The sequence below is a fragment of the Lontra canadensis genome, unplaced genomic scaffold, assembly GCF_010015895.1.
Source record: "Lontra canadensis isolate GAN:19392208 unplaced genomic scaffold, GSC_riverotter_1.0 scaffold48, whole genome shotgun sequence".
NCBI lineage: Eukaryota > Metazoa > Chordata > Mammalia > Carnivora > Mustelidae > Lontra > Lontra canadensis.
Window position 1 is genome coordinate 9,131,155 of NW_022631042.1, and position 17,003 is coordinate 9,148,157.

Genomic DNA, 17,003 nt, shown 5'->3' on the forward strand with positions numbered 1-17,003 from the left:
GAAAGGCACGCATAACACTGCAGAATACCAGTCACAACAGAACATGAGAAGAAACAACTACAAAAACAACCAGAAAGCAAAGAACAAAATGACAATAAGTATATTCACCAACCAATAATTACTTTATATGAATATGGTCTAAATGTTTCAATCAAAAGACATAGGGTGACAGAATGGATAAAAAAACAAGACCCATCTCTACGACGCCTACAAGAGACTCACTTCAGACCTAAGACAGTAACAGACTATAAGTGAAAGGATGGAAACAGACGTTCCATACAGATGAATGTGGGGCAGAAAAAGTCAGGGTAGCAATATTTATATCAGACAAAACAGAATTTAAAAGAAAGACTGTAATAACAAAGACAGGCATCACATAATAATTACGAAGTCAATCCAACAAGAGGATCTAACAATCACAGATACCTGCGCACCCAACACTGGAACATCTAAATACATAAAACAAATATTTACAGACAATAATGAGAGAAACTGACAGTAATACCCTAATAGTAGGGGACTTTAACATACCATTTACATGAATAAATAGATGTCCCAGAAGAAAATCAATAAGGAGGGGCACCTGGGTTGCTCAGGGGGTTAAGCCTCTGCCTTCGGCTCAGGTCAGGATCCCAGAGTCCTGGGATCGAGACCCAAATTGGTCTCTCTGCTTGGCAGGGAGCCTGCTCCCCCCCTCTTTGCCTGCCTCTCAGCCTACTTGTGATCTCTCTGTCTCAAATAAATAAATAAAATCTTTAAAAAAAAAAAAAAAAGAAAATCAATAAGGAAACAGTGTCTCTGAATGGCACATTAGACCAGATAGACTTAAAGAGAGAGCTATACAGAACATTCCATCCCAAAACAATACACATTCTTTTCAAGGGTACATGGAACATTATCCATGACAGATCACATGTTAGGCCACAAATCAAGTCTTCATATGTTTAAGAAGATAGAAATGATATTATGCATCTTTTCAAACCATGACAATATGAATAGAAATCAAACCAAGAAAAAAATACTGGATAAAACAGAAACACATGGAGGATAAACAACATGCTACTGAACAGCCAATGGGTCCATGAAGAAATCAAAGAGAAATTCAATAAAATACATGTGACCAATGAAAATGAATACGACAGCCCAAAATCTTTGGGACACAGAGGAAACAGTTTTAATAAGGACATTTATAGCAATAGGGGACTATCTCAAGAAACAAGACAAATCTCAAACAATCTAACCTTACACCTAAAAGAACTAGAAAAGAACAAACAAAACCCAAGCTAGTGAAGGGGAGGAAATAATAAAGATCAGAGTGTAAATAAGTGAAATAAAGACAAAAGAAATAGAAAAGATCGGGGTGCCTGGCTGGCTCAGTGGGTTAAGCCTCTGCCTTCGGCTCAGGTCATGATCTCAGGGTCCTGGGATTGAGCCCCACATCTCTGCCTGCCTCTCTGCCTGCTGGTGATCTCTCTCTGTGTCAAATAAATAAATAAAATCTTAAAAAGGGTTAAAAAAAAAAAAGAAATAGAAAAGATCAATGAAAACCAAGAGGCAGTTCTTTGAAAAACAAAACAGACAAACCTTCAGCCAGAATCATCAAGACAAAGAGAACACAAATAAGTGAGACACAAAAGAGGAGAAGGAAGAATATGGAAATAAAAGAATTATACAGGGACTACTACAAAAAATTATATGCCACTAAATTGGATAACCTAGAAGAAATGGACAAATTCCTAGAAACATATAATCTAAAACTTAATTAGGAACAATAGAAAATCTAAACAGACCAATTACTGATAACAAAATTGAACACGTAATCAAAAAACTCCCAAAACACAAAAGTCCAGGACCACATGGACTCACACATGAATTCTACCAAACATTTAAGAAAGAGTTAACATCTATTTTTTTTTTTAAGATTTTATTTATTTACTTGAAAGAAAAAAAGCAAGAGAGATATCACAGAGGGAGATAGAGAAGCAGACTCACTGCTGACTGAGCAGAGAGCCCGAAATAGGGTTCAATCCCAGGACCCTGAGGTCATGATCTAAGCGAAAGGTAGCAGCTTAACTAAGCCACCTAGGTGCCCCAATTTTACTCAAACTACTGCAAAAACACAAGAGAAAGGAAAGTTTCCAAGTCTGTTCTATTATGCCAGCATTACCTGACACCAAAACAAAGATACTATAAAAAAGGAAAACTACAGGCCAATATCCCTGATGAAAATAAACACAAAAATCCTCAACAAAGTATTAGCAAAATACATTCAACAATACATTAAAAAGGATTATTCACCATTATCAAGTGGGATTTATACCTGGGGTCCAAGGATGCTTCAATATCCTCAAATCAATCAACATGACACACCACATCAACAAAACGAAGGATAAAAATCATATGATCATTTCAATAGATGTAGAAAAAGCATTTGACAAAATTCAACACCCAATCATGATTAAAAACTCTCAACAAACCTGGTTTAGAGGGAACACACATCAACACTATAACGGGGCCCAATCTGATGAACCCAGAGCTAACGTTATACTCAATGATGAAAAACAGAGCTTTTCCTCTAAGTTTAGGAGCAAGACAAGGAAGGCCACTCACTCTCACCACTTTTATTCAACACAGTACTGCAAGTCCTAGCCATAGCAATCAAAGAAGAAAATGAAAAGGCATCCAAATAGGTAATGAAGAAGTAAAACTTCCACCATTTGCAGAGGACATGATACTATATATAGAAAAACCTAAAGACTCCATCAAAAAACTATTACAACTAATAAAGGAAGAGTTACAGGATACAAACCTGATATACAGCAATCTTTTGTGTCTCTATGTCATTAACAACACAGCAGAAAGAGAAATTAAGAAAACAATCCCATTTACAATTGCATCAAAGAGAATAAAAAACCTAGGAATATATTTAGCCAAAGAGGCAAAAGACCTGAACTCTGAAAACTAATAAAACACTGATACAAGAAACTGAAGATGACACAAAGGGAAACATATTCTGTGCTCATGAATCAGAAGAACCAATTTCTGTACTATCCACAGCATCAATGCAATCCCTACCAAAATACCAATAATATTTTTAACAAAACTAAAATCATCCTAAAATTTATATCGGCCCACCAAAGACCTCAAGTAGCAACGGCAATCTTAAGGAAAAGCTGGTAATACAATCCCAGATTTCAAGACCTACTACAAAGCTATAGTAATCAAAACAGTGGGGTACTGGCACACTAACAGATACACAGATCAACTGAACAGAATACAGAGCCCAGAAACAAACCCACACTTACATGGCCCATGTCTATGACAAAGGAGGCAAAAATATAAAATGGGGGAACAAAAGTCTCTTCAACATACAGTGTTGGGAATACTGGACAGCTACATGCAAAAGAATAAAGCCAGACCACTTTCTTATACTATACATAAAAATAAATTCAAAATGGATCGAAGGTCTAAACGTGAGACCTGAAACCATATAACTCCTAGAACAAAACATAGGCAGTCATCTCTTGGATATCTGCCTTAGCAACATTTTTCTAGATGTATCTCCTCAGGCAAGGGAAAGAAAAGCAAAAAAAACTATTGGGACTAAACCAAAATAAAATGTGAAGGAAACCATGAACAAAATGAAAAGGCAACCTACTGAATGGGAAAAGAAAGATATTTCCAAATAATATACCTGATAAAGGGTTAATATCCAAAATATAAAGTACTTCTACAACTCAATACCAAGGAAACAAATAATCCAATTAAATGAGCAGAGGGCCTGAATGGATGTTTTTCCAAAGACATAAAGATCCCAACACACACATGAAAAGATGCTCAACATAATGATCAGCGAAATGCAAATCAAACCACAACGAGGTATCACCTTACACCTGTCAGAATGGTTAAAATGAAAATGACAGATAAATGCTGCTGGTGGCGATGTCAATTGGGGCAGCCACTGCGGAAAACAGTATGGAAGATGTTTAAAAAATTAAAAACAGAAATATCTCGCAATCCCGTAATTCCACTATTATTTATAAGAAAATGAAAACACGAATGTGAGAAGATATATGCAGCCCTATGCTCACTGCAGCATTGTTTACAACAGTCAACATATGGAAGCAATCCAAGTGTCCACTGATAAATGAAAAGACAAAGAAAATGCAGAATATATATAAACACAATGGATTATCAGTCAGCCTTAAAAAGGAATGAGATCTTGCCATTTACGACAACAGGGATGAACCAAGAGGGTATTATGCTAAGGGAAATAAGTCAGAGAAGGACAAATATCCCATGATTTCCTTATATATAAAACCTAAAAAAAAAAAAAAAATACAGAGAACAAACTGATCGTTGTCAGAGGGAAGGGGATTGGGAGGATGAGCAAAATGGGTGCAGGGGGGCAGGGAGATACAGGCTTCCAGCTATGAATGAGTAAGTCACAGGAATGAAAGGCACAATGTAGGGAATACGGTCAATGATACAGTAATAGCACAGGGCGGGACCGACGGGAGCTACCGTTGCAGTGAGCACAGCGTGAAGTTTAAGCTGTCAAATCACAGCAGTGCACACCTGAAACGTAATATAATGTAGGTGAACTACAATTTTTTTAAAAGGCAAAAACAAAACAAAACAAAAAAAATAGAGACATTTCAGAAAAGCAAGTTCTCAAAAGACTGACTTTCCATGTACCCTTTCCTTGGGAAGCGGATTAGGAATGTGCTCCACTAAAATGAGAACACAGCCAAGAAAGAGGAACAAGTGGGGTGCAGGAAACAGAGCCAGCACTGAGAAAGCAAAGGGCCCCAGGTCAGGGGTGAGACTCCAGAATGGAAGCGTGCAGGCAAACGGGAAGGGCTGTCAGCCCAGAAAGAACCCAGTGCTGAGAGACCAGCTCAGAGTCTCTCCTCAGGAATGCCACTGAGAAGGAGTGGGGGGGGGGAGTGATTAGCCATAAATACATACAAAGGTATTAAGCAGATGACAAGGAATCACTAACCTCAGAGGGAAAGAGTGTGTAAGAAAGACATGGCTGTGGTACACTGCTTGGTTCGTCAGTGAAAAACAGGGATAGAGGCCCAGTAGTGTGTGAAGCAAAGGGGAAGGTCAAGTAGACCTGTGGGGGAGAGATGGGGAGCAGTACGGGGGCAGTGAAAGCTGATGGTGAACAGTGAATGTGAAGGATCATGGAATATCACACCGTTCCCTGCACTGAGATCTAAACAGTTAAACTCACAGAATCAGAAAGTGGATAAGGGCAGCCAGGGACTAGGGCCCCAGGGAAATGCGCAGTTTTGGTTCCAGCTAAGCAAGATGAGGAAGCCCTAGAGCTATGTGACACACTGTGCCTATGGTCACCAAGAACATGCTGCACCCTTAAAACTTCAGGATGAATTCTCTTACACTTTTGGTGGGAATGCCACAACAGCAGGGCATATGCAGCCCATACAGTAAACACTCTGGAGGGGCTGATTCTGGTGACCAGGGATTACTGCACTACTGGGCACCACAAAACACCTTCTATACAAGCCAACTACTTTCAAGAACAGGAGGGGCACCTGGGTGGCTCAGTGGGTTAAGCCTCTGCCTTCAGCTCAGGTCATGATCTCAAGGTCCTGGGATCAAGCCCCACATCAGGCTCTCTGCTCAGTGGGGAGCCTGCTTCCCCCCTCTCTCTCTGCCTGCCTCTCTGCCTACTTGTGATCTCTGTCAAATAAATAAATAAACCTTATTTAAAAAAAAAAAAAAAGAAGAACAGGAGACACAGGGGCACCTGGGTGGCTTAGTCGGTCAAGCGTCTGCCTTCAGCTAGGTCATGATCCCAGGGTCCTGGGATCAAGCCCCACATCAGGCTCCCTGCTCCGCCAATAGTTTTCTTCTCAATCTCCCTCTGCTGCTCCCTCTGCTGTGCTCTCCCTCTCTCTGTCAAATAAATAAATAAAATCTTAAAAAAAAAAAAAAGAATGAACAGGAGACACAGTGGACCCACTTCATAGAAAAGACACAGAGACTCAGACAAAAATATGGCGACAGAGGAATATGATCCAAATGATAAAATAATACCCCAGAAAAAGAGCAAAACAAATGCAAATAAACAATCTACCTGATAAGAGTTCAAAGTAATGGTCATAAAGATGTTCACTGAAACAGAAGAATGGATGAACTCAGTGAGAACTTCAACAAAAAGAAAAAACAAAGAACAAGTCAGAACAGAAAAATACAGTAACTCAAATAAAAAATACACTAGAAAACCAACAGCAGATTAAAGAATTTAGGAGAACAGACCAACAGTCTGAAAGACAGGGTCACAAAAAGCAACTGAGTGAATAATAAGAAGAAAAAAGTGACACCATCAAGTGTAATAACATTCTCCCCAAAGGAGAAGATAGAAAAGGGCAAAAAACTTATTTGAAGAAATAGGGGTGCCTGGATGGCTCAGTGGGTAAAGCCTCTGCCCTCGGCTCAGGTCATGATCTCAGGGTCCTGGGATCGAGCCCCGCATCAGGCTCTCTGCTTGACAGGAGGCCTGCTTCCCCCTCTCTCTCTGCCTGCCTCTCTGCCTACTAGTGATCTCTCTGTCAAATAAATAAATAAAATCTTTAAAAAAAAAAAAAAAAACTTATTTGAAGAAATAATAGCTGAAAACTTCCCTAACCTGGGGAGAAAAAACAGACATCCAGGTCCATGAGGCACAGAGAGCCCCAAACAAGATGAAACCAAGGAGGTCCACAGAAAGACACATACAATTAAAATGGCAAAAATTAAATACAGAGAATCTTAAAAGCAGCAAGAGAAAAGCAAACAGTTACATATCAGCTGATTTTTCAGTAACTTTGCACCAGAAGCAGGTGGCATCATATATTCAAAGAGCTGAAAGAAAAAAAACCCTACAACTAAGAATACTGTACCCAGCAAGGCTATCATTCAGAATGGTTAAGAGAGAAGACAGTTTCCAAGACAAACAATTTGAAGGAGTTCATCACCACTAAAACAGCCTTACAGTTAATGTTAAAGGGAATTCTTTAAGTGGAAAGAAAAGGTTGTAACTAGAAGAAAACTGTGAAAGGTAAACTTCACTGGTAAAAGCAAACACATAGTAAAGGTAGTATATCAACCACTTATAAAGCTAGTATGACAGTTACAAGACAAAAGTGGTAAAATCAATTATATCTAAAAAAATGAGTAAAGGGATACACAAAATAACATGAAAATCTGACGTGACATACATAAATGTGGGAATCAAGAACAGCACTTTTAGAATGTGTTTGGACTGAAGTGAAATCAACTTAATATAGACTGCTAGAGACAGGTTATTCACGAGCCTCCAGGTAACAGAAACCTGTAGCATATGAAGAAAGAGAAAGAAAGAGAATGGAGTCCAACCATAATTAAGGAAAATCATTAAATCACAAGGAAACAGAGCAAGAGGAGAAAAGATCAGGGAACTACAAAAACAACCAGCGAACAGTTAACAAAATGGCCAGTTAACAAAGTGGCAGTAGGTACATACCTATCAAGGTCTTTAAATGTAAATGGTCTAAATGTTCTAATCAAAAGACAAAGGGTGACAGAATGGATTAAAAAAAGAAAAAAGACCCATCAATATGCCGCCTGAAGGAGACTCACTACAGACCTAAAGACACATACAGACTGAAAGTGAGGGGATGGAAAAAGAACTTCCATGCATAAGGGAAGGTGGGGGATAAAAGGTAAAAGCTGGGGTACAATGTTTCTATCACTCAAAATAGAATTTAAATCAAAGACTGTAGCAAGAGACAAAGAGGGCAATTACATAATAAGGGGCTCAAACCAACAAGATGCTTTAACAACTGTAAACGTTTATGCACCTAACATAAGAACACCTGAATATATAAAATAAATATTAACAGATGTAAAGTGAAAAGTTGACAGTAATGCACGAATACTAAGGGACTTTAACACCAACTTATATCAATGGATAGATCATCTAGAAATAAAATAAATAAGGAAACAGCAGCTCTGATGACATAAGATCAGAGCAGAAAGAAATGAAAATAGACACCTGAAATAGAAAAGATCAATGAAACAAAAAGTTGGTTCTTAAAAATAAATTAATTAATAAATAAAGGATTCTAATAAATAAGACCAAAAATGAAAAAGAAGTTAAAACAGACAAAACAGAAATACAAAGGATAAGAGACCACTACAAAAATTACATGCCAACAAATTATATAACCTAAAAGAAATGGATATATTCCTAAAAATATACCATCTTCCAAGACTAAATCAGTTGGGACCACAACCAACTAAGACTTTTGCATAGCAAAGTAAACCATCAATAAAATAAAAAGGCAACCTACTGAACAGGAAATCTTTGCAAATGATATACCTGATAAGGGGTTAACATACAAAATACATAATGAATCCATACAACCCAACAGTAAAAACCAAATAATCCAATTAAAACATGGGCAGAGGACCGAAATAGACATTTTTCCAAAGAAAACATACAGATGACCAACAGACACATGAAAAGATACCCAACATCACTCATCAGGGAAATGCAAATCAAAACCACAATGAGATACCACCTCACACCACTCAGAATGGCTAGTATCAAAAAGTCAGTCACAAGCATTGGTAAGAATGTGGAAAAAAGGTATTGCTCATGCACTGCTGGTAGCGTAAATTGGTGCAACCACTGTGGAAAGCAGTTTGGAGGTTTCCTAAAAAATTAAAAACAGACATACGGTATGACTCAGCAATTCTACTTCTGGGTACTTATCTGAAGAAGAGAACACTAATTTAAAAAGATTTTATGCACACCTATATTTACTACAATATGAAAACGGATCCTTGAACAATGTGAGGGTTAGGGCAACTGACCCTTGCACAGTCAAAAACCCATGCATTATTTTTGACATCCCCAAAATTTAATTAGTAATAGCCTACTGTTGAGCAGAAGCCTTACTAATAACAAACAGTCCATTAACACACACATTGTATGCTATCTGTACTCAAGGGTTAACTATATTTACAATAGGCAAGATACAGAAGCAATCTAAGTGTCCATCAATAGATGAAGAGATAATTTCATCTTGAAGGGTGTTTGCTGGTTTCTGTTGTGAAAGAGTTGCATTTAATACCAACTAAGACTCATCCTGTTCTCAGCTTTTCAAGCTAATAATCAACTGTGAAATAAGTTGGACAGAGAAAGACAAATACCGTTATGATTTCACCTATATGTAGAATGTGAAAAACAGAAGTGAACAAACAAGCAAACTTAAAGAAACAGACTCATACACATGGAGAACAAAGTGGAGGTTGCCAGAGAGGAGGTGCGGAGGGGAAGGGATAAAATGGATTAAGGGAAGAGAGAGGTACAAACTTCTAGCTGTAAAATAAATTAAGTCATGCGGGGTTGTGGAGGGGGGGGTGTCTTGGTGACTCATTCGGTTCAGGAAAATTAGTGTTTCCTGATTTTGGCTCAGGTTGTGATCTTAGGGTCGTAGGATCAAGCCCTGCCTCAGGGTCCATGCTGGGTGGTATGGAGCCTGCTTGAGATTCTCTCCCTCTGCCCCCCACACATGTATTAAATAAAGTCAAGAAATGAAAAGTACAGCATAGTGAACAGAGTCAATAATACTGTAATAACTTTGTGTGGTGACAGTGGGTACCTACACTTATCGGTGAGCGGTGAACACTGAGTAATGGATGTAATTTCCAGATCAGAAAGTTATAGATCTCAGACCAATATTATATGTCAACTATACTTCAATTTATTTTTTAAAGATGTTACTTATGTATTTGAGAGAGAGAGAGCACGAGTAGGGCAGAGGGAGAGGGACAAGCAGACTCTCAGCCAAGCAGGGAGCCCAATGTGGGGCTCAATTCCAGGACTCTAGGACCAAGACCTGGCCAAAGGCAGATGCTCAACCAACTGAGCCACCCAGGCACCCCTATACTTCAACTTAAAAAGTCTGCTGGGGCACCTAGGTGGTACAGTCTGCCGAGCATCTGACTTTTGGTTTCGGCTCAGGTCATGATCCCATAGGTCATGAATCGAGCCCCTCGATGGGCTCCATCCACATTCAGCATGGAGTCTGCTTGAGTTTCTCTCTCCCTCTCCCTCTGTTCCTCCCCTGCACTCTCTCTAAAATAAATGAATAAATCTTTAAAAAAAATTTAAATTAAAAAAAAATTAAAATCTCCTACCTTTAAAAAAAAAAACTTACACTTCATTAAAGAATGCATCACCCTAATTTCCTTCTTTGTTTTTTTATTCTTCAAAGCACTAGTCATGTTTTAATAGACCACATAATCTACCCATCTGTTTACTATTTCTCTCTTCCACTAAACCTAAGGTCTAAGAATGGCAGGGCATCTTTCTGCTGTGTTGATGGCTCTGTCTCCACCACCTAGAACTGTGTGCCTGGCCCACAGCAGGTGCTCAGTAAATACTCACTAAACGAATAAATGAGTGAATGAATGAGTTACTGGAAGAGCCTGAGAGGGTCCACGAACTCACTGAAATTATAAAAAAGGGTCCACAGCTTTCATCAGATTTTCAAAAGGCACCAGGATAAGAGCTTCAAAACCACTAGCCTGGCAAGTTCTCAGAGATTCAACCCAGTTTCTAGAATATCTCTGAATCCTTAGAAGGCGCAGATGTATTTCTGCCTTCATGTGATCACTCATTTCCCAAGTGAAATAGAACAGAACTAAAGTTACCATCGCTTACTTCTGCAGTTTTAGAACCAGTGACTCAGAAAACCGGAAGAGCGCCTGGGTGGCTCCGTCGCTTAAGGATTTTGGCTCAGGTCATGATCTCAGGGTCATGAGATCGAGCCCCATGTTGGGCCTGCACTCAAGGCGAAGTCTGCTTGGGATTTTTTCTCTCTCTCTGCCCGTCCCACCCTCCCCCTGCTCCCCACCCACTCTGGCACATGTGCTCTCTAAATATATACATTCTTTAAAGAAAAAAAAAAAAAAAGGGAAGAAATACACTGCACAGTGGTAGCCTATCCTCTCAGCCTCCAGCCCCACCCCTCCTCTTCACAGCTGAGGCCCATGCTGCTCTTCATATTGATTCTCCAGGAGAAAACAAGTCGGGGGGGGGGGGGGGGGGAGGGTTCTTGTTCCTCCCATTGTCAAAGTTGAAACACGTAGTAAGGTTTGTGTTGGGGTGGGTTTTGTTTTTTTTTTAAGATTTTATTTATTTGACAGAGAGAGAGAGTATACAAGCAGGGGGAGCAGCAGAGGGAGAGGGAGAAGCAGGCTCCCTGCTGAGTAAGGAGCCCAATGTGGGACTCGATCCCCGGACTCCAGGATCCTCACCTGAGTGAAGGCAGATGCTTAACCCACTGAGCCACCCAGGCGCCCCCATGTTGTCAGGTTTTATCTATTAATGCCCTGCCTCATTCTAACAAGGTGTTGGAAAAGTATTATTCACAGTAATGAATTTGTTAACTAGGATTAATACTGTGTACATTCCTTAACATCAAAGTGACAATATCAGGGTTTTTTTTTAAATCCCATATCCTTAAAAACAAGAGCAACAACACTTACCAAGGTAAAGGATCTCCTGCCACCTCCATCCCAACCCCCACCAACTCCCACCCCTGCTATGCTTCCCACCACAGATCAAGCAAGCCATCAAGGATGCCCCCACTCTTTTCATCCCATCCCCCACTCCCAACATCAAGTTCCCGCTCTCCCCACTCCCCACAAAGCCTAGCAGGACACGGGTTGGTAGAAAAGAGAGGCCAAAGGAGACAGGTGGTGAAATGGGGCAAGAAATTAAGAAAGGTGGAGGGAAGGGGGAAGGCTCTGGCAATTAGGAGCCACCCACCCCATTGCAAATAGAACCACACTGCTCTAATAAGCTGCATGCCTAATGTTAATACGTTTTATCCTAGGTAAAACACACATATTTAAAGGTCAGTGACCTACTGCCAATTTTTAAAGGTCTGGATAAGTTATCTGAAAATCTCTTTTCTAGCTTTAACAACTTTATCCAAGGATGCGGGTGGGGGGTAGCCAAGCACTCTGGGCAATGTCTTAACCTTCATAATTCATATTCCAAACAAAAATCAGGTTCCTACTTCATGGTACATGTCCTGTATTTACTGCTGTCCATGACCTTGTTCATGCCATCATCCACATGAAAACCACTGCCAAAATGTTTTTCGTCTTTCTAGGCCCAGCTCAAGTACATACAGCCTCCTCCAGGAAGCTGTCTCCAGCCCCACCAGCTAGAATCAATTGCTTCCTTGCCCATACATCTAAAATGCTCTATTCCTACCTCTAGTTGCCACAGATCAGAGCTGGTTATTAATATATGTACTTCGTCGCTTAATTATCAACTTAAGGGCACTGTATTCAATTTTCTCCCAGAACCTGACCCTAGGTCTTATCACATAAAAGGGGCTCAAAAGGAGAGTCATAATACAATTCCCAGCAAAATTAAGTAATAATAAGAGTAAATACGCAGCCCCCCCACACACAAGAAAACCAAATTCTACCTCCTTGGAGCCTGGAACACTGCTGTGATCTTTTTCCATTATCAGCCATCTGAGAACGTTTGGAATGGAGAGATTTTTCCATGTCGGCCATGGGTTAACAAATCTGCCATCCTTTCCTTTCTTTGATTTAGTTACATCTTCCTCTAGTCTGTAATCCAGTTTGAAACTTTTCCTGGAAAACCTAGAAGAATCACTTCCTACAGAGCTCCGGGCTGAATTTTGGCGTTTTCTTACTGCTTCTTTGGGATACTGGCTGCTCGTCATCAGGGACTGGCTGCTTTCATTTTCATCCATGTCCTTTTCAGAACTAAAAAAACAGAAGGAGTGGAAATATGGACTTGAACATAAAGGCATTAAAACTTATCACACAACATCCGTAGTATTATTTCTTAGGAAAGAGAAATTTCCTCAAGCTTATAAAAACTGTAGGTCTCTATCAGCTCAGACTTTCTTTTGGCAAAACACAATTTCTGAATCCAATATTATAGCTTGCTAATTAGAAAAGATGTTTGCTTTACCTATTCCTGCCAAACCTTATAAATACTCCTTATCTCCTGTAATCCAAAGCAAGGTCCACCCAGCAGGCAGCATTTAAACATACGAAATTTTCCATTTCAATGGTATCTTTTACAATTAAAGGATCTTCCTGAATGTGCATTTCATACCTGAATTTTAAAAATACTTTTGTTAAAAACACACAGTGAGAAGGACTGCCTTAGTTCCTTGAAGATAACTCAGTACTCCACTAGGCCTAGCCGTTTTTACTTTGAAGATAATCTGTTACCAATTCCCCTAAAAAACACACTGAGTTCAGATCCCAAGACAATAACATTAGTGGAGAGATATTTCAATAATGTATTTAAATGGTGAACCATGCAAATTTGAATTAACTCAGATTTAGAACTGCCAAGACAGTGTAGTGACCTTGGATAAGTTTCCTACTCTCTCTGGGCCTCGATTTCCTCATCTGTAAAAAGGAGATAACAAAAGTACATGTCTCTGATGTTTATGGAGAGGTTTTAAAAGCTAACATAAAGCACTTAGAAACATGCATGTAACATGTATATAACAAATGTAACACATACACACACGGCAAGAGCTCGACAATGTTAGCTGTTGGCCTCATTATTCCCACCACCACCACTTAACCCAAGGAATCAAATCCTTCATTTTGAACTATGTAGATACTCCAGATACATAAAAGTGATAACGTATTAAGAATATGCATTGATCCAGGGGCATGGGGGTGGCTGTCATTTGAGCATCCAACTCTTGATTTTGGCTCACTTCATGATCTCAGGGTCATGAGATCAAGCCCCAGGTCAGGCTCTGTGCTCATCAGGGAGTCTGCTCGAGATTCTCTCTCTCCCTCCCTCCCTCCCTGCCCCTCCCTGCCCCTCCCCTGCTCATGTGTGTGAGTGCATTCGAATAAATAAATCTTTCCTAAAAAAGACTACACATTTATCTGCCATGAATTTCATTTCTTTCCGATTCTATTAAGCAAACATTTGCTTTCTGTCCAGTTTAAATACAATGCATGCACATAATACATTTCATAACAAAATAAACACAACAGAAAGCCAAATATTTTTATGGCCTTGGTGATATTTACCATAGAAATACTGTCTGGGAGGGAAAGGGAAAAGAACATAAAGGCTAGGATGAACACATACACTGAACTAAAACTATTTTTCCAAACCGTCTACAGTAAAATAGTGTCTGGTCTAGGGAATAATCAGTGTTGGGAAACCACAGCTGGCAAAAGCTAGAGCACACGGTGTTGTACTCAGCACCACTGGTTGCTGGGAGCCTCGTGGCTAAGACAGCCTAACAAGCTTTGTATCTTAAGCAAATAACCACCTCTCTAGGCCTCAATTTCCTCATCTGTAAAATACCTCCTTACCTCATGGGGGTTCAAAGGATCAAAATCACACAATGTCCATATAGGGCTTGCCACTCACCACATACTAATTCTTTTTTCCGTAATCCTGTGAACTAGCCATATATCTCAATTCTTTAAATTCCACCAGAAAGCAAAGAATCTGGGTGAGTTATCTCGGTTCTTCTCGAAGAACTGCTCTGTAATTCCCCGGGTTATAATTAAATTCAGGCCCAGGACTTTACAAAGGGCAGGAACAAAAAAGACCAACCACTTAAACCCCCCTTCATTTAACAGATGTAAACGCACCAAATTTAGAGACTTTATTTTTGTCTAATAGACGGCAGAACTGACCTGATGCTACCAACCCCTTGTGATGATCGACAGTTTGTGGGATACATACATGGGCCTATGAAGACACACAGACCTATACATACATACATATACATATATATTATACATATATAACATTCCTACCAACTATGTAATAAATTCTGGTCTCATTAAAACAATCAGAGGATAAAGAGAAAGGAGAAATGGACCCTCTGATTCAAAAACCACAAAGCAAAGTCAAAATAGAGTTTTGAGACAACATTGAGTCATGTGATGCGGCTGGGACATAAGAAGTAACGAAGGCTTGTGAGAGCCAACAGCAGAGCCTGAGGGCTGGGATCCGATCTGGAGCCTGGCCTGAGACTTGAAGGAGGTCTGGCTGCCCTGCAAGAAATGAGGAAAAAAACGAAGGAGCTTAAAAAGGAGACAACTCTGGTAGCAGGGCAAAAACGAAAGCGTGTCGCTAAACATGAACCAGGGAGGTAAATTTGCGAAGAGGAAATAGGCAGCCCCTCTGTTCCCTGTTTCACAAATGCCATTTAAATTACTGCTCCTAGCAAAATTTCAGGGTAGGTATCACAATGCCCATTTCTCATTTAGATTTTATTTATTTATTTGAGAGGGGAAAAAGCACACACGCAGAGGGAGAGACGGAGCCAGAGGGAGAAGCAGGCTCCCCACTGAGTAGGGAGCCCCATGTGGGGCTCGATCCCAGGACCCCAAGATCATGACCTGAGCCAAAGGAGCCACCCAGGCATCCCTAATGCCCTTTTCTTTTCTTTTTTAAAGATTTTATTTATCTATTTGACAGAGAGAGACACAGTGAGAGAGGGAACACAAGCAGGGGGAGGGGGAGAGGGGGAACGGGCTTCCCACTGAGCAGGGAGCCTGATGCGAGGTTCAATCCCAGGACCCTGAAATCATGACCCAAGCTGAAGGCAGACATTTAACGAATGAACCACCCAGGTGCCCCCCAAAGCCCTTTTCTATCTGAAACACTAAGAGGTATAGCAGGCCAGTCAAAAGACAAGGAAGCAGTGACAGTGAGAAGAGAAAGCACAGAATAAATCCAAGAAACAAGAGAGTGAATCAGCAAGACCTAAGCCTCTGGGTGACGGCAAACTTTGGGCTGTTCGTAGGGCAGGTTGGGGGATGGGTAGAGTGGCAGGAGGCAGAAAGGACACAACCAATGACCAAGCCAAGGAATTAGGGGAAAGCAAGTGTTTGGAGGATGCAAGAGAGAATGGATTTCTGACCCAGTCAGCTTGAGATGGGGGTGAGACGACAGGGAGTCGTCCAAGTAGATGTGCTCAAGGACATGCAGGGACATGGTGACCCTGGGACCCAGACTGCACTGGAGGTGACACAAGTGAAGGTAAGAGAATAGGGAGGTTTCCAGGGACCCGGGAGTAGAAGGAGTGGAAAAATGGGTTCAGTGCTCTGCTTTATCCTTAAGTAATGAATAGTCTCTACATGCCGTCCCCATTTTCTTCCACCCACTCAGGCTCTCACCCCAGTCCACCCACAGAAACTGCTCTCCAGCAAAGAGCCGCCGTCCTCTCTGAACACGCCCTCCACCCCAACACACACAAAATCCAGTCTTCGGGAATGATCTTTTCAAAGGCAGATCTGATACAACCAACAAAAAGGAAAAATCTCCAGAACCTTCCCTTGGTTCTCAGAATGAGGGCAGAAGTCAGCAAGAAGATGAGCCGTGGGGGTGTTTGTGGCCTGGCCCACACTCTGCTCTGCGGCAGACACGTGGCCTTGTTCTACTTCCTCAAATGCACGCACTCCCACCTCACCGCCACCTCTTATCATCACCGGGCCTTTGCCCATTATTTTTTTATTTTATTTTTTTAGATTTTTTATTTATTTGACAGACAGAGATCACAAGTAGGCAGAGAGGCAGGCAGAGAGAGGGGGGGGGAAAGCAGGCTCCCCGCCGAGCAGAGACCCCGATGCGGGACTCGATCCCAGGACCCTGGGATCATGACCTCAGCCGAAGGCAGCAGCTTAACCCACTGAGCCACCCAGGTGCCCCTTGCCCACAATTTTTTTAAATATCCTTCAATACCTGGACATGTATTCACAGGATCATACACAACCACGACAGCGTCCAGGCTACACGCTATGTGGGCACTCTGCACTGAGTGTGAAATGATTTGGAAAAATACAGAAGGACATGAAAACCTGAACTGTAACAATCTGGACTTGTTCTCTCGGAGGAAAAGTACTGGCAGTCCACTCCGTGCACGTGCAAAGGGACGAGCCCTACCAAC

The 17,003-nt window shown here is 40.9% G+C and overlaps 1 protein-coding gene across 3 annotated transcripts in view; it reads right to left on the reverse strand.

Moving 5' to 3' along the window:
- NAPEPLD (N-acyl phosphatidylethanolamine phospholipase D) overlaps positions 1-17,003 on the reverse strand; it is a 49,453-nt gene that overhangs the window by 15,719 nt on the left and 16,731 nt on the right. For 2 of the 3 annotated variants that reach the window (XM_032873301.1, XM_032873303.1), the window contains exon 2: positions 12,510-12,816. In XM_032873301.1, the coding sequence (XP_032729192.1) occupies positions 12,510-12,816 (307 nt within the window). Of the gene's footprint in view, positions 1-12,509; positions 12,817-16,798; positions 16,862-17,003 lie in introns of those variants that run through there. The other variant, XM_032873302.1, reaches the window with a different exon arrangement.